Source organism: Rhamphochromis sp. 'chilingali' (assembly GCF_963969265.1).
Source record: "Rhamphochromis sp. 'chilingali' genome assembly, chromosome: 17".
Lineage (NCBI taxonomy): Eukaryota > Metazoa > Chordata > Actinopteri > Cichliformes > Cichlidae > Rhamphochromis > Rhamphochromis sp. 'chilingali'.
This window is the reverse complement of record NC_137944.1, coordinates 13,910,023-13,932,380: the sequence shown is the minus strand read 5'-3', so window position 1 is coordinate 13,932,380 and position 22,358 is coordinate 13,910,023. Positions and strand designations below refer to the sequence as shown.

At 39.3% G+C, this 22,358-nt stretch overlaps 1 protein-coding gene across 1 annotated transcript in view; it reads left to right on the top strand.

The window, feature by feature from the left end:
- Nucleotides 1-1,233, top strand: part of LOC308384036 (uncharacterized protein) — a gene marked incomplete at its 3' end in the record, with an annotated part of 9,341 nt that extends 8,108 nt beyond the window's left edge. Inside the window, exon 3 of the mRNA XM_080862341.1 lies at nucleotides 1,208-1,233. Coding sequence (XP_080718467.1) covers nucleotides 1,208-1,233 — 26 coding nt within the window. The remainder of the gene's footprint in view (nucleotides 1-1,207) is intronic.
- Nucleotides 1,234-22,358: the final 21,125 nt, after the last annotated feature.

Genomic DNA, 22,358 nt, shown 5'->3' with positions numbered 1-22,358 from the left:
TGTGGTTGACCTTTTCCAAGATTTTTTTTCCTCTCTCATCCTTACTCTGCCTTCTGTGCCTTTGCAGTAAAACCATAGTCTTAGATAATGTTAGTTGACTTTCAAAGCCTTGTCGTTCTCTTCACTAATGGTGGGATTTGATATGCCCTGAATCTTGTTATAGACCTCTAACCACCTGCTGGCCTGTTGGTTTAGCAGAGACGAGAAAGGATTGTGGTACCCAGGGTATGCAGGGTGCTAGAACGGGATCAAGGTGTGTATTGGACTAAGGGGGACTTCAGCTTACATTGACATTGACCCAGAAATATCAATTACCCTTTGCCCTATTGCAACCAATTAACGCTGAACTCTTAGTACACGTTAGAGCTTCTCTATTAATGAAATAAGCTCTCTCCCTCTGACACTTTATAGTCCTTTGTTTTAGAAATTTGCATTACTTTTTGTTTGTTTTTGCAGCTGACTGAGCATCCCATAGGAAATGTTCATTAAGGGATTATAAGATGAACAGTTAATTCAAAATGGCATCAGCAAAGTCCTTTCAGGCATGTCTTCCCAGTCAGCCGCTATCTTGTTAACACAGGTATAATGAGTTTTGGAGAAAATTGTGAGTTGTGAATGTGGACAAAGCACCTCCATGGTCCTCTTGGTTTTGCTTTTCTATTTTTTCCTACTTCTTCTGCCTTAGATATTCCTCTATCTTTGTCATCCTCTTCATGCACTGAGTAAGTATAAACGTCTTTGATATTGATTTGGTCAGTTAAGTAGCAGAGGGAGGCTGTTAATCAGTTTCAGCTGCTTAGGTTTTAATGAAATTAACAACAGGTGCTGTTTTGTGACCAAACAATCAAAAACAGACTTCATGAATATGGGCTGAGGGCCCAACCTTCTCTAGTAAGCCCTGTGCTCACTGCCTTGGAGCCCAACTGGCTTTTGCCATTTGCTACCGATACCAGAACTGTTAAGTCCACCACTTGTGCTTTATACTGGTCACCAGAGCAACTCCCTGACTATCCTTTTTTTTATAGCCTCCTGCTTTGAATACTATGCTGTACAATTTTCACTTTTCATCTTCCACCTTTGTAATCTTTGTCTTTGTTTTTACTTTATCCATCTTCTTGGTTTCCAAAGTCATTGTACAGAATACCACCCAATATTGGCTAGCTGCACTCTCCCCTGTTATCACTCTGCCGTCTCCTATCTCTTTCAGATTGTCTACTCCTGTGTCCACCTTAAGCCACTCTTATACGTTATTCTATATTCCTCCCTCTTCTTAAACTATGGTTTCACCATAGCTATTTCTCTCCATTTTGCAAAATCAACTTTTGTCTGTCCTGAGAACATGTTGATTTCTCTCCTTAGCACCATACCTACCCCTAACTCTTCATCACCTGTGTTTCCTTCATGTACATACCCACTGAAGTCCGCATCAGTTACCACTCTCTTGGAATCCACCAAGCTGTAAAACTCTAAACTAGAGCTTACAGTTTTTCATGTTTAATGCAGTATATGAAGAAAGACAACGAGTTTCTTTCTTCATGTTTTAATTACTCAAATATTTATATTGAGCTCAACAATGGGATCGAAAAACAAGAAACAACAACACTGTGTCACTGTTTGTGAGCAAAATGTTAATGTGGCTCTATTCAGTGTTTAATTTGGTTTGTATAAGCACAAATCTTCTGAGGTTGTGTCCAAATGCTTGTTCCCACACCACAAATTAATTACAACGCGCTCACAAATTCCTCCCAACGTGCAGTCATTAAATATTCTTTGAAAAGTAAACAACTATTAAACCAACTTCCCAGAGCTCTGATGCTTGGTAAAGAAAACGGTTAAATGCACCAGGCTTTTTATGACACGTTTTAATATTAAATGCAGTTTACAAAGATAAAACCCACAATCACTTACTCAGCAAAGTAGTTTGGAAAGAGTCAACAAATTTTTCATTGCTAAATGCAAACATCACAACGCGCTCTGTTTAGACCCAGACCAAACAGTATTGTTTGACTGATGATCGGATATGGGTCGCATAGGGTCAAGAAAGTTGGATTTGAAGCGCTTTTGCCTGCAGTGTGAACGCAGCCTTAGTGAAATTGTACTTCAGAATCGGTTTTAGTAAGAAGGAAGGAAATGATTTCTCTTTCAGCACATAAACATATTGTGGTGAGAAGTATAAGGACGTCGAAAAGATGGTGCACAAAGCTGCATCTGGCCACACAGAAAAACACACGAACTCAGAAGAGTGGATTTGTACAAAATCAAATGGCTGGCAGTAGACAAAGTTACACTGTCGTGCAATAAAGAGGATGCATGTTATTTCACAAAATGGCCGGTCTGTCTCTAGCTGAGACTAGACTAGCAGCGTTTAATTGCTATCATCTACTCTACTCACTGCTGCCTTGCTTTTTTCTATCTTCCTCATTTTTTTCTTCTCTCTTTTTCACCCTAACACAGATAACTGCTCTTCATTTTTGTTGAGTGTATTTTCTTGTTATCATTAGGTTTGTTTGAACAGAGTCGTGAAAGAAGCTAAAAGGGTGAGTGGAGTCAGGTGGAGTCCCATTAAAGAGGTCAGATGTCTTCAACTCTCACACATCGCCACTGCTGTAGTTCAAAGTGGCTCAGCCTTTGGGTCCCTCCAAAAGCTTTTCATCCAGAAAACAACAAAAACCTTTTGAAAAGACAATTTTACGTCATTTCTAAACAAAGTTGACATTTGGTTAAGAAGTGAAAATTGAAGCCACTGAAAACATGTCTAGAAAAAGGCTGCTTCCTCCTCAAGTTCTGTAGAGGCTCCTCACACACCCATTGACACTCAAACTAACCTTTTTACATGTAATTTTACACAGCTTTCAATTGCAGTCTGTGACCATTATTACCAAAGTAACAATAAGTACTATATTTTAACATGCTACCATCCTTAACCTCACTTTACAGTTTTTTACAGTCGCTAACAAGCGCCTACCCATACTTCAGATACTTTTTCTAAACTCTTAACACAGACCCACACCTACAAAACACAATTGGCCAAATGGATAATATCCTTCCCAAAAATACACTTTGTTAAATATATACTAACTCCTCATTTCAAAATTAGAACACATCTTTCTCTGCACACACTAACTGTGCAAAAACACTATAAATCTGACTCAAAATGAAATTAGTCTGTCAAAGAATAACAATTGTTTTCACTTCACAAGGTACATGCAGTCAATCAAAGTACACCAGGTTTCAAAATACTGGCTATTACAGTTTTTTCCAGTCGCTAACAAGCGTTTGTCCAAACAGTTGTCACATTTGCAAAACTCTAAACACAATTAGCACAGCATCGGTCTGTTGTGGCCATACCATTCTTACATTTCATGTCGTGTTCACCCAATATGCAGTCAGTGAACACATTTCCACAATGCTTACATTTTCTTAACAGACAAGCTATACCTCCCAACAAAATTATGGACTGTTTTTGTAGTATTTACGAATGTTAACACACAACATCCCACAATAGCAAAAACAATATTCCAAACCGTAGATACAGTATAAAAACCTCTGCTTCTGCAATGATATCAGTACAAAAACAATATCAATATCAAAAATATATATCAGCTGATAATAAACAAACAATTGAATAATTGACACACAGCTGATTTATGTTGGGTAAATTGGGCCAACGACAGCTTCTTCCATTCTGGCTTAGACTCAGTGGGGTTTATAAGGCAAGACCTTGAGGAGTGATGTTTTTGGAAACAAAAAAAAGACAAACACTGTAATGTCTGGTCGAGGAAGAGTAAGAGCAAGGGGCCCAGGGAGAAGAGCAGGCCCAAGGAGAGGGCAAGGTAGAGGTGTAAGAATGCGTGGTGGTGGCATTCCAAGGGCTGCAAGAACAGTAGTCAGTGATGAAATTCGTGCCACTATCATTGACCATGTAATCAACCATGGTCTTTCACTAAGAGAGGCTGGTGAAAGAGTGCAGCCCAATTTGAGGCGGTCAACGGTTGCCTCCATTATACGCATCTTTCAACAAACCAACAGGTAAGTATTGCATTTTACATGGATTGTTTCTATTCTCACTTGACATGTCAATATGGTCATACAGTAATGCATATGTTGAATTTTTTGTCTTTCTAAAGAATGCAATGTCTTCCACCCTCTGGGGGAAGAGGAAAGCTCCTCAGTAATGATCAGGAGCTTGCCATTGTAGAAATGGTTACTGCAAATAATGCAATAAAACTGCGTGAAATTCAAACTAGAATTGTGGCGGACCATGAGATATTTGACAATATCGATAGAATCAGCCTCACAACCATTACGCGGACATTGTCCAAACACAGAGTGCGGATGAAGCAGCTCTACGCTGTTCCCTTTGAGAGGAACAGTGAGAGGGTCAAGGAGCTACGACGACAATATGTCCAGGTATAGTGTATATTCAATCCAATGTCCAGTTCTATAAGCTTTGCACTTTGCAAGTACTGTAACCTACACAATACTAGGTTACAGTACAGTATGGTATACAGTAATAACATGACTTACATAAACTTTGTTTCAGAGAGTTATGGAATTGGAGGCCAACCAGGCCCCTCATAAATTCATATACATCGATGAGGCAGGATTCAATCTGGCCAAAAGGCGTCGACGTGGACGAAATGTAATTGGAAAAAGGGCCACAGTTGATGTGCCAGGACAGAGAGGGGCAAACATTACCATGTGTGCAGCAATTGCAAATGCAGGATTACTCCTTCACAGATGTCAGGTTGGACCCTATAATACAGAGCGCTTGCTTGCCTTTCTCAATGATCTCCACCAGCGCCTGGTTCCAGAGCAAGGTCAGGAGGGTGAAAACATGAGGACCTTTGTAATTACCTGGGACAATGTGGCTTTCCATCACTCGCAAGCAATAACAACATGGTTTGAAGTCCACCCAAGACTGGTAAGTCTCTTCCTTCCACCCTATTCACCTTTCCTCAACCCCATAGAGGAGTTCTTTTCTGCATGGAGGTGGAAGGTTTATGACCATCAGCCACATGACCAGATGTCCCTCCTCGAAGCCATGGATGCTGGCTCCAGGGACATCACAGTTGACGATTGCCAAGGGTGGATCCGACATACCAGGCGGTTCTATCCCAGGTGCATCGACTTGGATAACATCAGATGTGATGTTGATGAAAAAATGTGGCCTAACCCTGAAGATCGCAGAGATTAGATGCAAAGTTTTTGCCTTTTTTTAGACCCCCTCCCCCTCCCCCCCTTTTGATCTTGGCTTTTTGCTGTTGTTTTTTTGTTCAGAATGCTCTTGTGTGTTTCATGGATATTTTGTTCACTGTAAGCAATACTGTAAAACTTTCTCTGTCCTATCATACTGTGTTTCTACTGTACCTCCTGTAGTAAACAGTAAAGAAACATAAACTTGTTTGCTTTTTACTGGAATGCTTTTGAATGTGAACATTACTGTACATGTGGACATACAGTTACCAACCAAGACATTTCTGGTGTCAAAATGGTGGATTGCATGTTTCGCATGCAAATACCTGTAAAACTGAAACATAAAAGTCTATGCAGTTTTTGTAATGTCAATAATAGCCAGTATTTTGAAACCTGGTGTACTTTGATTGACTGCATGTACCTTGTGAAGTGAAAACAAGTGTTATTCTTTGACAGACTAATTTCATTTTGAGTCAGATTTATAGTGTTTTTGTACAGTTAGTGTGTGCAGAGAAAGATGTGTTCTATTTTGAAATGAAGAGGTAGTATATATTTAACAAAATGTATTTTTGAGAAGAAAATTGTCCATTTGGCCAATTGTGTTTTGTAGGTGTGAGTCTGTGTTAAGAGTTTAGAAAAAGTATCTGAAGTATGGGTAGGCGCTTGTTAGCGATTGAAAAAAACTGTATTGACATTACAAAAACTGCATAGACTTTTATGTTTCAGTGTCACAGGTATTTGCATGCGAAACATGCAATCCACCATATTGACACCAGAAATGTCTTGGTTGGTAACTGTATGTCCACATGTACAGTAATGTTCACATTCAAAAGCATTCCAGTAAAAAGCAAACAAGTTTTTGTTTCTCCACTGTTTACTACAGGAGGTACAGTAGAAACACGGTATGATAGGACAGAGAAAGTTTTACAGTATTGCTTACAGTGAACAAAATATCCATGAAACACACAAGAGCATTCTGAACAAAAAAACAACAGCAAATAGCCAAGATAAAAAGGGGGGAGGGGGAGGGGGGCTAAAAAAAGACAAAAAATTTGCATCTAATCCCTGCGATCTTCAGGGTTAGGCCACATGTTTTCATCAACATCACATCTGATGTTATCCAAGTCGATGCACCTGGGATAAAACCGCCTGGTATGTCGGATCCACCCTTGGCAATCGTCAACTGTGATGTCCCTGGAGCCAGCATCCATGGCTTCAAGGAGGGACATCTGGTCATGTGGCTGATGGTCATAAACCTTCCACCTCCATGCAGAAAAAAACTCCTCTATGGGGTTGAGGAAAGGTGAATAGGGTGGAAGGAAGAGACTTACCAGTCTTGGGTGGACTTCAAACCATGTTGTTATTGCTTGCGAGTGATGGAAAGCCACATTGTCCCAGGTAATTACAAAGGTCCTCATGTTTTCACCCTCCTGACCCTGCTCTGGAACCAGGCGCTGGTGGAGATCATTGAGAAAGGCAAGCAAGCGCTCTGTATTATAGGGTCCAACCTGACATCTGTGAAGGAGTAATCCTGCATTTGCAATTGCTGCACACATGGTAATGTTTGCCCCTCTCTGTCCTGGCACATCAACTGTGGCCCTTTTTCCAATTACATTTCGTCCACGTCGACGCCTTTTGGCCAGATTGAATCCTGCCTCATCGATGTATATGAATTCATGAGGGGCTTGGTTGGCCTCCAATTCCATAACTCTCTGAAACAAAGTTTATGTAAGTCATGTTATTACTGTATACCATACTGTACTGTAACCTAGTATTGTGTAGGTTACCTACTTGCAAAGTGCAAAGCTTATAGAACTGGACATTGGATTGAATATACACTATACCTGGACATATTGTCGTCGTAGCTCCTTGACCCCCTCACTGTTCCTCTCAAAGGGAACAGTGTAGATCTGCTTCATCCGCACTCTGTGTTTGGACAATGTCCGCGTAATGGTTGTGAGGCTGATTCTATCGATATTGTCAAATATCTCATGGTCCGCCACAATTCTAGTTTGAATTTCACGCAGTTTTATTGCATTATTTGCAGTAACCATTTCTACAATGGCAAGCTCCTGATCATTACTGAGGAGCTTTCCTCTTCCCCCAGAGGGTGGAAGACGTTGCATTCTTTAGAAAGACAAAAAATTCAACATATGCATTACTGTATGACCATATTGACATGTCAAGTGAGAATAGAAACAATCCATGTAAAATGCAATACTTACCTGTTGGTTTGTTGAAAGATGCGTATAATGGAGGCAACCGTTGACCGCCTCAAATTGGGCTGCACTCTTTCACCAGCCTCTCTTAGTGAAAGACCATGGTTGATTACATGGTCAATGATAGTGGCACGGATTTCATCACTGACTACTGTTCTTGCAGCCCTTGGAATGCCACCACCACGCATTCTTACACCTCTACCTTGCCCTCTCCTTGGGCCTGCTCTTCTCCCTGGGCCCCTTGCTCTTACTCTTCCTCGACCAGACATTACAGTGTTTGTCTTTTTTTTGTTTCCAAAAACATCACTCCTCAAGGTCTTGCCTTATAAACCCCACTGAGTCTAAGCCAGAATGGAAGAAGCTGTGGTTGGCCCAATTTACCCAACATAAATCAGCTGTGTGTCAATTATTCAATTGTTTGTTTATTATCAGCTGAGATATATTTTTGATATTGATATTGTTTTTGTACTGATATCATTGCAGAAGCAGAGGTTTTTATACTGTATCTAAGGTTTGGAATATTGTTTTTGCTATTGTGGGATGTTGTGTGTTAACATTCGTAGATACTACAAGAACAGTCCATAGTTTTGTTGGGAGGTATAACTTGTCTGTTAAGAAAATGTAAGCATTGTGGAAATGTGTTCACTGACTGCATATTGGGTGAACACGACATGAAATGTGTGAATGGTATGGCCACAACAGACCGATCCTGTGCTAATTGTGTTTAGAGTTTTGCAAATGTGACAACTGTTTGGACAAACGCTTGTTAGCGACTGTAAAAAAACTGTAATTAAAAGAAAGTATGTTTTTTACAGAAGCTTGAATTTCTTTTCCTTTGCAACTATTGCTTTTTTCCTCCTCTTTTCTAGTTCTAAATTGGTCATAGTCACCTTAAGCACCAACTCAAAAATTTAACAGTTCTTTTCTTTTTTTAATCCCATCAATGTTGTCATGCACATCCTTGACTAAGAGTGATAATTATCCTTGCTTTTTGGAAACGACTCCTGATGGCCTGACAGCTTCTTTGATTATTTTTCTATTGCCAAAATTTTTTGAATTGAAAACTTGAGAGAGGAGGGCAGTCAAGGTGGTTGCATACTCAACAAAATGTGGGTTATTTCCGAGTGGACTTTGCTTTTTCATATTCTTGTCTAAAGCTAATTTTCTATCCTTTAGATAATAAAAAAAAGATTTTCAATTAAAAGAAAATTAAAAAACAGATCACCCTTTCATCACCGTGAAGGGGTGATGATCTGGCTTGTTTTGCAGCCACAGGACCTGGATACTTTGCAGTCACTGAGTTGACTATGAACTCCTCGGTATATCGGTATCCTAGAGTGATATTTGAGGCCATCCGTCCAAGAGCTAAAGACCAAAACTGGGTTATGCAGCACAGTGAGCAAATTTACAGCTCGTCATACAGAACAGTTATGATATATAGATGCATTTATATTTACTTTTATATAGTCAAGACGAGCAGACTACCGCATATCATTGCTGGGACTGTTGTTCCTCATATTCCCCATATCTCACTTGGTCCCCGTGACCACAGGAGGTAAAAAAAAAATCTAATAAAAAATCAAATAAACTCCTGTAGCACCTTTACCATAATATTTTTTTTTGTTTTTGTTGTTGTTGTTTTTAATCCATCCAGTATAGTGTATAGTGCTCTTCAGTAGTTCAGCTTTATTCCTCTTTCCTAGCTGAATAAAGAAATGCCTAGATGTGCATTTCAAAGGCTTCAACATCATAAAAGGGAGCGGCAGTCTTGGATGAAAGCTTCACTGTTCATTCAGAGATCCAGCACGATCCCTTCCCCTATCCGAGTGCTCCTCCGATGATGACATATGTTCTAATCATTGGGTCACGTCACATCTAATGCTCTCACTAACATCAAAAGTCTCACGTGGAGTTGCAGAAATTCTCAAAGAAGAAGAGGAAGGAGAAAGGAGACCGACTTCCTGGATTGGTTATGTTGGGGAGGAGAAGAAATCGCTTGACACTTCCTTCTCTGCTCTCCCATTTTTGAACCCCTCCGAGACATAAGGAGGGCGGTTGTAGCTGATCTCTGCCATTACTGACATCCACTGGGAGCTAAATGTTTGCAGAAATGGGTTTCATCCATATATTTGCATCCATCCAGAGGTCACAAGAGAGACAAGGCACAGCGTGAAAAGCACAGGTCTTTGGCTAGTAATGTGCTTTTTCTCATGACTGCACTAAGCAACATGACCCATTTAACACCATTTGAATGGGCTTTGCTACTATATTGTGCTAGGTGGGTTAAACTTAGGCCCTTTGTTTGAATGGACAAAAACAGCTGTCTGCTTATTTTTTAAAGAGGTCAAGTTAGCTCTGTTTATTGTATTCTTTCTGATTTGAGTTTAGGTTTAATTACACTTTTCACTGTCATAACATATGTTATCTATAGTTATCTTAGTGGAGAAATGTTAAATGAAAAGCATTAATAACATTAATTTAATTTACTTATATGGTATTCTTTTGTGTTTTTCTTTAAAGATCACCTTTATTTTTTTCAAAATACTATGATTTTGTGCCAGTATATATTTGACTTGCTGATGAAATGGCCGTACTGCTGCATCTCAATATCCAGAGGCGCACTAAAGGAATCAAACTGCATAAATAGCACACATTTCCCCCCCCTAGATAGGCCGTTTGCATGAACAGGCACTTGTTATGCACAATGTTTATCTATCTAGTGTTACCAACGAATGATTTTCTTTATTCATATCCAGGAATTTGAGTTCTTGGCCCATAATGTTTTCTTTTTTTCTATACTGAGACATTAATGGATGTGGCAATGCTGAGCCACAGCTGCAGCATACTGACACTGAGGGCATCTGTGAGAAAGACAATCATGTCTATGCTTGTAAAATCAGCTCAGATACTGTAAATGGCTGGCTGTTGCTGCAGTAACTGATCAATTTAAAATAAGTATGAAATGACATTATCATTTATAGACTTTGACGACTTTGCTAATCAGAAAATACACAGTCTTCATTGAACTAATCCAGATGGAAGCAATTCAAATAGGAAAAGTTGTGTATATATATATATATATATAACAAACACCCAGCACGCCCCTGCGGGCGATTTATCCTTCAAGCTCGGGTCCTCTCCCAGAGGCCTGGGAGATTGAGGGCGCCCACCGATGCCTTCTTGTTCCAGTAGCCCACTTTTCGTCAGGGTGCCCTGGTTCCTCAACACCTGACGCGGACCTTGTTGATCTGGGCGACGTCCGGCTTGCTTAGCATAGGGGGGTCTAGCCTTAGTCTAGCATATATATATATATAGATAGATAGATAGATAGATAGATAGATAGATAGATAGATAGATAGATAGATATAGGTCAAATATATATCTATATAGATAGATATAGGTCAAATATATATCTATATAGATAGATATAGGTCAAATATATATCTATATAGATATATATAGGTCAAATATATATCTATATATATCTATATAGATATATATATATATATATCTATATATATAGATATAGATATATAGATATATCTATGTATATGTGTGTGTGTGTGTGTGTGTGTGTGTGTGTGTGTGTGTGTGTGTACCCTACTGTACAGTACATATGTGTGATCAGTTATAGCTCAATAAATGTTCAATTCTTGCTGGCAAGTACATTCCATGATTCAGTAGTTTGTGGAACCACCTTTAGCAGCAATTGCTAGAATTAATACTTTTCTGTATGACTTTATCCGTCTTTGTATCGTTGTGGAGAAATTTTGGCCCTCTCTTGTTTGCAGTGCTTCAGTTCATTGAGGTTTGTGAACATTAATTTATGCACGAGTCTCTAGCCAAAGCATTTCGTTGGGGTTGAGATCTGGACCATTACAAAACCTTTTTCAGCTATTCTGTTCATAGTGCTGTTTCATAGTCCAGTGTTGGCCAAGCTTTTGCTGTCAGACAGATATTTGACTCTCGAATACTTTGATATACAGAGGAGTTCATGGTTGACTAAATGACTACAAGTTGTCCAAATCCTGTGGCTGTAAAACGAGCGAAAATCATCACTCCTCCTCTACCATGGCATGAGGTGTTTGTGCTGATATGCTGTGTTTGGTTTTTGCCAAATGTGGCCAAACATGTTCTAAGGAACATTGTTTCAGAAGTCTTTTGGTTTGTTTGCCTGACAACTCTTTCATCCAAAACAGTTCTTTTTTAAATTTTACTGTTTGGAACTTTGACATCTAAAGTCCTATCAAAGCTGTGCAAAGTCTGCAATGTAGGTGATGAGTTTGTTACAGTTTTGCATATTTTCATTTTGGGGTGAATTTGAAAGATTCCTGGGAAGATTATAGCAAATGCTTCAGAATAGCAAACTGACAGGAAGTTCTGCTTTTATAGAGTCTTACCTAATACTGTTCATCAGGCAGAGACTTTCTCATGATCAGTTAATCAAGTACATTTGATGAGCAGCACCTGGCAGTGAGGGTGTACTTGGCTTTTCACAGGACTGCATACTGTCCTGTAGTATGTACTCATCCAGCTTCTTCTAATTATACATTAACTCTAAGTAAATTTACTTTATATTTCAAACCTCAGGCTCCTGTACTGAGCAATGAAGTGGAGTTGCCATAAACTGGAATTACTGCTTGGGGCTAGCTGCAAGAGCAATTAAATCCCAAAACATTTCAGTGTTAAAATGCCCAACTTTAAAATATTGCAAACTTCCTTTTTTGTGACAACCGCCCTGAGTGGTATATTTATTTTTAAGTATATGTAAGTAATTCTTAACTGCATTAAAGACTTAAGTTTACATCGCTTGAGGGCCAGCCAGGTGAAAACTAGCTTTCTGCTAGTGCAAAGTAGCTTTTGCCTTAACTAATTCAAATTGACCCTCCCCCATCCCAAGATGTTTTAGAGATAAACTGTAATAAGTCTATCCAATAAAACTGTGCTTCAGTTCTTGTGAAGTATCTGTGTCTGTGCGAAGCAGCCACACATATTGTTTGTCTATGAAGGTTCTCAGTCATCCAGGTCATCGTAGTCTAAGGAGCTTGGAAAGAAAAGCGTCTGGACTTTTTAAAGTTTTCTTGAAGATGTTTCACCTCTCCCCCGAGAAGCTTCTTCAGTTATGGTTCAGTTATGTAGCTGTTAACTCAGCAGCTACATTGCAGACTTTGCACAGCTTAGATAGGACGTTGAATGCTAAAGTTCCAAACAGTAAAATTAGAAAAGGACTGTTTTAGATGGAAGACTTCTGAAACAACGTCGCTTAGACAGACGTTTGGCCGTAATGTACAACACCACATTTGGCAAAACCAAACACAGCATATCAGCACAAACACCTCATGCCATGGTAGAGGAGGAGTGATGATTTGAGCTTGTTTTACAGCCACGGGATCTGGACAACTTGCACTCATTGAGTCAACCACGAAGAGGAAGCTTCTCGGATGAGAGGTGAAACGTCTTCAACAAAACTTAAAGAAGTCCAGACGCTTTTCTTTCACACATATTGATGTTGCACTTGCTAACCACGCTAAACTTAGCTGATAACTTAACACCCTGTTGTCCTGATGTTGTCACTTTTGACTCCAAAAAAACAACACAATGACTTCAACACAACATAGAAAGAGCAAGTACATCATAGTGGATGAATCTATTATATAGTCTGTGCTATCCCAATATTTGTATGCTATTAACTTTTTGTTGTTGGAATATTTTCTTATTTTATTCATAACAAATTTATAGTCTTTTTTCTGGCTCTTTTTGCTATATCTATATAATTCGTGTGATGACTGGATGCAGTAAAATCTGGCACCAGTATCCAAAAGTGAGAAGGAGAACGACAGATTGATCTCTGATCTTCTGACACACACGCACACACACGCACACGCACACACAGTGAAACCCACCTGTTAAAGTTACTGCCAGCAAGCACAACAGGAACATCAACACATAAACACACACACACAGAGACACACACGCACACCATCTTGGCTGCAGTGCACCTGATCACAGCCCACACATAGAGAAAACATACACATAGCTCCACTTGCCAAAAGAATCACAGCATGTGTTGTGAGCGCGGTGGATGAGTAAGGCAGGGGAAAAAAAGAAAAAGCAAGCCTTTTAGTGAGCAGAAAGGAAAAGAGGAACCCTGTACTGGTTCTTTGTTGTCTGAAGAGCACAGCAGAGTAAACTACATTGTGGTTGTTCCTTTCTTATATTTTTACACATTACAACAGCTCTGCCTCCCAGTAGGGCTTCCTCTTTTCTGTAAGTTTTTTTTTTTCACATCAGAATATTCAAAATGCCACAATGTGTTTTTGTTCCATGTAAGAAAATCCATATGTAGTGCACCTTTGAAACCTCGTCTTTCTGACCTCTCTGTACAACCTGACTAACCCACACATTGACACGCCTGAGAGAGCCAGTAATAACTCTCTGCTCCCCATTCACCTTTTCACCTCTCATAAGGTTCAAGTATTGTGTGCTCAGTGCTGGGTACAACTCAGCTGCATACCCTGTGACCTTACACACACAAGTACACGGTCTGTGCAAATGCACACTTAAACACTCATAATCTCGCATGTGTGCGCACGCATTTCATGGCCTTCCTGTGGGCATTGCTCCAGACATAATGGGATAAGCTCAACCTTCAGAAGGAAAATGACATCAAGGCTGTACACCAACACTCGCGCACACATATGTGCCATACTGTGGAGAAATCACAGTGGGCTTTCTTGGCTCACAGCGATTTGTCTCTGAGGGAGAACACTCCCTCTGTCACGACAAAGCGATAGTGAACATCGCCTTAACAGTATGTTACGGTTACAATCGCAGACACAGCGTGTGCCCAATTTTCAAACCAGTGTGACAGTTGGTATTGTGCTAAATCCTGATAATTAGCCACCCCTATTTTCAAGGGGTTCCAACATTTTTACCAATAGCGAAAAATAAGTGACAGTTTAAATAAAGATAAAAGCTAATGCAGCAACATGCAAAAAACAAAAGAAAAAGAAAAAAGAAGCAGCCAATACTAGATGAACAGGAGAGTGTGATGGATCACCAAATGCAGTCGAGTATCATCAAGCATAGACACAAAGCAGATAAATAGAATATGTCAGAATTGGGGGGAAAAGACAGAAAAAAAGACCTTACGGTGGGATTTATTTTTTAAATGTGCAAAGTTGCAAAACTTTCTGTTCACGCCTGAAAACATTTAAATATATATTGAAACTAGATTGCATTGTGTAAACATTTGTATTCCAAGTGCAAATGACTGTTAGAAAAGTCTTGATTTTATGATGAAGTGTTGAGGAAAAACAGAAACATACCCAAAAGTCTGAGTGACTTCAAACAGTTTAGTTTGCTTTCAGTTAAAATGCAGCATTTGGAACGTACCCCCTAATTCTCGACAAGCTCATTTATCTGTAATGCAGTAGTAACTGTGCGTGTATCTGTGGGTCATTTAAATAAACAAAAATGCAAGCTTTCCAGATTTTCTCCTTTCATGTCTACATCTGCATATTTACACGTTACTCTGCAAAAAGTATTAATTCACATATTTTATTTTGTTGTTTTTTACACATATATATATATATACACACACACCTGGGAGTACTGAAGGAGGAAAGTTAATTATATAGCATTGCCATGGTGACAGCAAACCAGTTATTTATCTCTTGATTCACTGCCAGCTCGTTTTGAGTGCTCCCTGGGAAATGTCTGCAGGTTGTGAGTTACAGTGGCGTTAAATACACTTCCTGGCCAATAACAACCTAAATTTTAACTCACATAATGAGACTGAGTTTATTTAGGTATCCGGAGTAGAACAGTCAAGGGAAATAAATAAAATGAAAACCAGAGAAAAGTGCAGAGGCCGCTCAAAGTAGGGTACATTCATCACAAGAGTCTGACCCAATACTGTTCGTCAGGCAGACCCGCAAAAGGGCTTAGGACGAATAACCTCATGTCACACAACAAAGATTTACAAGGACCGCAGGGCCAAGTTGTGGAAAAATTATGCAAATTCTGCACATTATCTTGCCTTTCCTGTCTTCTCCATCACCAAAAACTGTCACTAATGTGCTCCTCCTGCTGTGTGGGCTACAAACCGACAAGAAAGAGACAAACAAATGCAAGCTAAAAGGCAGACATGAGTAACTTGGTGTTTTTTTGCTCTCTATCTGTCTCTTTCTCTCTCTTTCCATTTGTCTTACTGGGTCTTTCATCCTCACACACACAGACACTTTGTCTTTTTGTTTATGCTCTGCATTCATGTGAATATGCATCAGCCTGACAGAGAGCAAACAGAGAGAAAACTGAAAGACACGCCTTCCGTTTTTCATGCAGTCACATCTGTGTACGCAGATATGCACACGTGAGCCCGTAAGTATCTACAAAAAGCCACATAGGCACACTCATATAGCAGTGAGTAATCAGGTCTGTCTGCAGTCCTAATTACAATCGCATCTGGCTTTTAGTCACCCATGAGTAGCCAAGCACAGTGTGATCAACAAGCCCGTTGGTGTCACATCTTTGCAGTCACAAGGGTGACACTGGGTTATGGACAAAGGGCAAGCTGACAATGTGAGAAGGAACTGCAGAAAATATCAAGAACAATGTAGAATCATTTGGAATAAAATCTGGCTTCTCATTATGCAAAATGACTATAATATTAGCATCAGAAAAAGTTAGAATAGAATGCTAATGACTCTACAATTACTTTCAAATTTGCTCCAAACTGACCCCCAGGGGACATCAATGAAATCAATCTCTGCCTCATACCCAGCTACGCCTCATTGATGGAGGAATGAACAAAAGGTTGCTCAACAGAAATGCCTCCATTTTTCAAATAAGCAGCCTAAAACACCTTCTTGTACTTCAAATGCAGTCGTGATGGACTGAGAGGTACTCTTTCATTGAAGACGTTTTTTCTTTTCTTTCATTAGCCAACTCGGTTGGCTCGGTTGTGACTTTATTGGTTGTAACAGTTCAGTGAGGCGGAAGTAGGCAGCCAGGGCGGTAGGCTGAAGCTGTGCCAGAGACTTGGGTCGGATGAGTGGAGTCTCCCTGGCATTGCTGCATTTGCCAGTGATCACTGGTAAGGGTCAGGAGGTCACGTATCACAGATAAAATTCACAAAAAATATATTTTTTTTAAATAATAAAAAATAATAATACACGGTTCAAAAGCAGTTTTAGAATATATTGTGGATTAAAGTTTTAGTCTAAAATTACCTATGTGTAAAATTTGAAGTGTTTTGTTTTTCTTTGCTGAAAATTAAACAATTTCTGATCTTGCAATATTGCTTTACCTTGCAGGTTTAACATTAATGTAGCCAGTTAGATGAGATGTCTTGGCCTATTAGTAAAATACCAATGAAAGCTGGGCTATTAAAGTCTACTGTGTATAGGTCATATCATATCATTCTTTACACAGGGCAAATGCTGGTATCCCACTTTTATAATTTCCACCATCCACTGTGACTCAGGTTGGAGCCTGAGGTTTTTTTTTTTTTTTTTTTTTTTTTTTTGGGGGGGGGGGGGGGGGGGTGTCTACGGGGGGGAGCAAGCTGAATTGGAAACCGAAGGTTGAAGCCACTCTTTAGAGGACAGGCAAATGAAGGTTTAAATTTGGTTTTATATATATATATAGAAGCTTGGCTTGTGGCTAGACTGAATTTCCAATTTTGGCCTGTAGCACAACCTGGAACTTCATTTTGCAACCACAAGATGAAAATAGGGCAAAGTAGTGAACTTTAGTAGTGCTTTGGTCACTCTGAACAAGAATTAGTGGCACAATTTCATTTTATAAACCATCACTCTGATGACAACAGTCATATAAACCAGGGAGCAGGAAAATTAATACGAGAGACTGTCGGGCCATTTTTAATGCAGAAAACTATGCATGGATTCAGATGAGAGACCTTCTTGGATTTGGCCTCTTTTGAGCAGTGATTTAATTAATTCATTAAGCAGAAACTTTTAACATTTAAGCAGTCTGCATCATTAATGACCAATATTCCTCTAATATATACCTCTGGTGCTTGTGCTTGGATTGTGAATCTCAAGCGAACTAAAAGACCGAACAAGATGCAGGAAAAAATATAAACTAATATAGTACTAGGATGAGCAAGTATGTAAGTTTATAAAGTATAATGCATCAGCTTGACATGGCAGCAGGGTGTACCAGCCATCTGGACGAGTGGAAGTTGGTTGACTGTTTGGTCATTCTGCGGTGGACCGGCTGGCCAGCCTCTCTGTGCTCTTTCCCCAGAAATCCTTCTTACCTGTCCAACTTTACTTTGGCACATTTTACCTGTTACAGTTTTTTCTGAATGCTTAAACCCTAACTGTGATTCCTGTAGCACAATCTCTAAAACTATTCAGACTTATAGCAAAACCACTCACTGAGTTTGCAAAACTAAAAGCACAAAAACTGCTTTGCACTCAGTTTGCAATTTTGTAACACACACTTTGCAAAACTGTAGGCACAATTCACTGCACAACACTCAATTACCAAATTTCCAACACACTCCTAGCAAAAGTATACACATGTATACTGAAATTGTTACTTTACAGAATTGCTAGATGACCAGATGCTGGGGCAGAGGAAGCATGTTCACTGCAGACCAAGTAACCCATATAGTCATTATGGCGATTGCAAATAATCCTATACTTGGAAATAAACACTTGTGTTTGTTTTGATGTGTTTGAATAAACACCAGTACTTGAAGTTTGGATCCCTCTATGCTTATGGATCTATGACAGAAGTATGAGCTCAAACTGACATAGCCTACCTTGTGCACAGGGAAAGCAAAAGCCAGATGTGTTTTGTATTCATACCATCAGTGTGCAGTTGGCGCATTGTGTGCTTAGTAGATGATGGCTTGTGTGTACTGTTTGATACGGAAACACCATTTTTACGAAGGTGTGAAGAGTTAATCTAGCTGTGTTTGCTTTTGCAAGAGAACTACAATGTTTTGATTATTGGTTGACAGGTTTTCTTATTTGTGTGAAGAGTTTTGCAAAATTAGCCAATAGTTACAATAAATGTGCTTAAGCAATCAGAATAAACTGTAATGTGCTTGCTTAACAGCGATGGACCGATTATGTAGTGCATAAATTGTGATCAGTTAATTATGACAAATTACAATTAATGCTGCCTTCAGGTAGTTGTTGAAAATTTTAGTTGCGACTCGGGCACACACAAACAAAATAGACAAGAAGGAAAACTTTACCAGTAATGTTTAGTTTTCATTAGCCCCTGGTATCTGTTCATGCTGATATCTTATTAACACATGCAGTGTGGCCATCAAAATACTTATGGCACATAACATCAGCGGTGCTTTATTTGCGTTGAGTGATATTTTTCATGTGAGCTGTATTCTCTAATGGTCTGACTGCCCTAAAGCTTACCAGTTTTTTTTGTTTTTGTTTTTTTTTTGTGATGGTACCATTATGCTGCCAACACTGCTCTCTTCAGTTCCTGCCCTGCATGAATTTCCCTTTGCTCTCACCACCATCCCAGTATCCACCTGTGAGCAGAGTCCCTGTTGGAGGTGTGCAGTTTTTCCTGTGCTCAAATTTCCTGCCCACTATGTTTAGACAGACTGACAAAATCCACAGCTTTAAAACTAAAACAAAGGCAGCTTGCATACTTTAAACTAAATAAATAATTTCAACATTTTTCTATATCAATTTAAAAATGTTATAGGAATATACATGTGACTCGGCCTTCATGTGAAAGAGACATATTTTGACTTTGGTTCCACACAAAAAGGCTACAAAAATCATCTTTAGCTGCCAGAATGAAGCATTTGCAGAAACTGGGCAGACAAAAGTGCCTATAAAAGCATCAATGCCAAGTAAGTCATTGTTGTGATGAAGTTCATCATTATTGCATACCTGATGATGGCAGCACCTTAACTGTCACCATGGATACAACAGAAGGTGAACAGACACAAAAAATTAAAAGTGGAGAGCTTATTAAATTGCAACAGAGAGTGAGGATTATTCTAACATGAACATTTTGACCTAGTAATAATTCCCTCAGCTCACTTTGCTGTCTTTGGATCTTCAGATGCTTGTTGCAAATTTGGGAGTTATTTCTTGAAGACATTTAGGACAAGTTGTTAACAGTGACCCTAGTTGTTAACATGAACGCATTTTAATCAACAAATATTACTATTTCCATGTGTTATTGACGTAATTGTGTCATTTTAAATGCAATATTGGTTAAATAAAGCTAAGTTAAATAGGGGAGACCGGGGATAGTTGTAACATTTTTGACATTTCTGTCTGTAAATTGGAGCTCTTTTAAGGTAGTGGATTCAAAATGTAATGCAAAGTATTTACATGTCTCTGCTATTACAGTTTTTTACAGATGCTAGGACACATGTCTCAATACTTAGGTCACTTTTGCAAAACTCTTCACACAATTCTCCTAACTGACCCTCAGCTTGGCAAAGCAGTTCATTTCACATTCAAAATGCACTACAACTACCAAAACACTTCTTTCAGGTCTCAAATAACCTCATTCTTCCAGAACACTAGCAAAGGTTGACAGCCGACAAACACACTTTGTCACCCACAAAACAATGACCTAAAAAACACTAACAACATGTAGCATTACACAGTGTTTTCTTGTGTAAAACAAGGACACATCTCTGTTTATAATTTCAATATATGTTACTGGAATGAATCAGACATCATGCAGAATTCGTTAATATTTGTTTATGTATTTTTATTTTTTTGCACTAAGTAATCCCAAAATACAAGAATTTGTATACACACCATCCACTGATACACATACAATAGTAATGCTAATCTACTCGGTCTTCTCCATTTGGCCACAGGTTCTCATCCACATCACATCTCATGTCATCTAGGGCAATACACCTAGGAAAGAATCTTCTGGCATGCCAGAATTGAAGGAGTTGAAAAATTGAAGGAGTAACACTTGTGTAGATGTTCATCTACAATGAGAATCAGCTGTGGCTGGTTAAACTGCATTTTTAGATTTAAAATATGTTTCAATAAAATATTGCTGTTGGATTTTGCTGTCTTTTCAAGTTTTGCATTGTGTTATTGTTTTGGCCATAAGTTTAACAGTTTTGAAAACAGTATGTAAGCACATGCAAAATGTCCTGTCCGTACAAAGGTTTTTGGCAGTTGTTGTGTCTGAGTGAGAAGATAATTCATGAAATTTGAGAGATGTAGTCATTGAATGCATTTTGTGCCAAAACAATGATAACTGATCCTCAGTTTAGCCCACATAGACTTCTGTTGTGCTCACTGTGTGAGGAGTTTTGCAAAAGTGACCTAAGTATTGAGACATGTGTCCTAGCGTCTGTAAAAAACTGTAACCCTTGTATGGTGTTCGGGTCTGTGAGACCCGTTTTCAGTTTTTCTCAAAAGAAAAATTAAACAATTAATTATTTTTTCAACCTGAAATTCATTGGCTTTGGCTTATTTTCTGTGAAGAACATAAATCCGAACTAATTTTCAGTGACCTCATACTGTACCTCCCCCCACGCATTTACATTACATACAAGGTGTTCGGGTCCACTGGACCCAGGTCTAATAAAAGTGTTGAAAGTGTAGGTCCTGTGTTCCCACACTCTGTCTTCCTCCTTTCTGGTGCTGCTGATAGTGTTTTCTTCCCCTCCCGCTCCCGCACAAAGTTGCAACATTGTTGAAAATTCAACTATCAACACCGTCTGCTCTGGCATTCCCGCACATTTTACCCTCTTTCTTGAGGTATCCAAATTTTATTTTCTCATACCCTGTCCCACCTGCAAATTAGGGGCAAAATACTATAAATAAGACTTTGCCAGTGTGGTTCTTTATCACAACTGATCAAGATGGCAAAAGATTATCTGCTGCGAGGGCCATCCAACTGATTTTGGAAGAGAGAGGGGCTTTGGATGATGATGTTGACAAAGAGGTTTCAGAATATTTCACATTTCTGAAAATTCAGAGTCTGACAGTGACTTTGAAGAAGAGGATGAGGTTGAGCACCATTTAGTAACAAAACGAAGACGAGTACCCCATCTGAAGCCAGCTCCAGGACCAGAACAAGCCCACCAGACAGCAAGTGAAGAAATATGGACGTCAATAACTGGTGAAATTGAATGGTCTTCTTGCCCAAGAAATGAGCCACCCTGCAGAGCTGTTACTGTGATAAGCCAGGGCCAACATGGCTGACAGTTACTCATGTGCAGGACATCAAGTCTTCATTTGAGCTTTTCATCCCAGATTCCATCCAGAAAATTATTCTGGATTGCAGTAATCTAGAAGGACGGTGTGTTTTTGGAGAGAGGTGGAAGGAGATGGACCAAATTCATCTAAGAACCCCAAAGGCCTACTTTCCTGTGGGATGCAGAAACCGGCACGAACCTTTCCGTGCATCAGTGTCTCTGGAAAACTTCCACAAAATTTCCAGGATTATCCGTTTTGATAACCGAGACAACAGACCAGCTCGACGGCAGAGAGACAAGCTAGCTGCCATTAGGACAGTGTGGGATAAGTGTGTGCACCACCTCCCCCTGTTTTACAACCCTGGGCCCAATGTCACCATTGATGAGCAGCTGATCCCATTTAGTTGTGAAACATGTTGCTTCACGTGTAAATGTGTTGTGTCTTTCCACTCACTCCACTTGATTATAACTGATTTATTTTTTATAACATTTTATAAAAAAAAAACAAAAACAAGAAGCACATTAATTCATAAATGTGATCTAACAAAGGTAAAGGGAAAAAATTAACCATGTTTGCTGTTCATATGGCTTGTAATTGGGATGAAGTAAACATCTGTTGAGTAATTTAACATAAAATTGTTTGATAGTGTTAATTTGGAAAGCCAAAACTCTAGCGGGTCCACCAGACCCATGAACACTGGCTGAGTAACAAAAATATGAACACCACACAAGGGTTAAATAGTGCA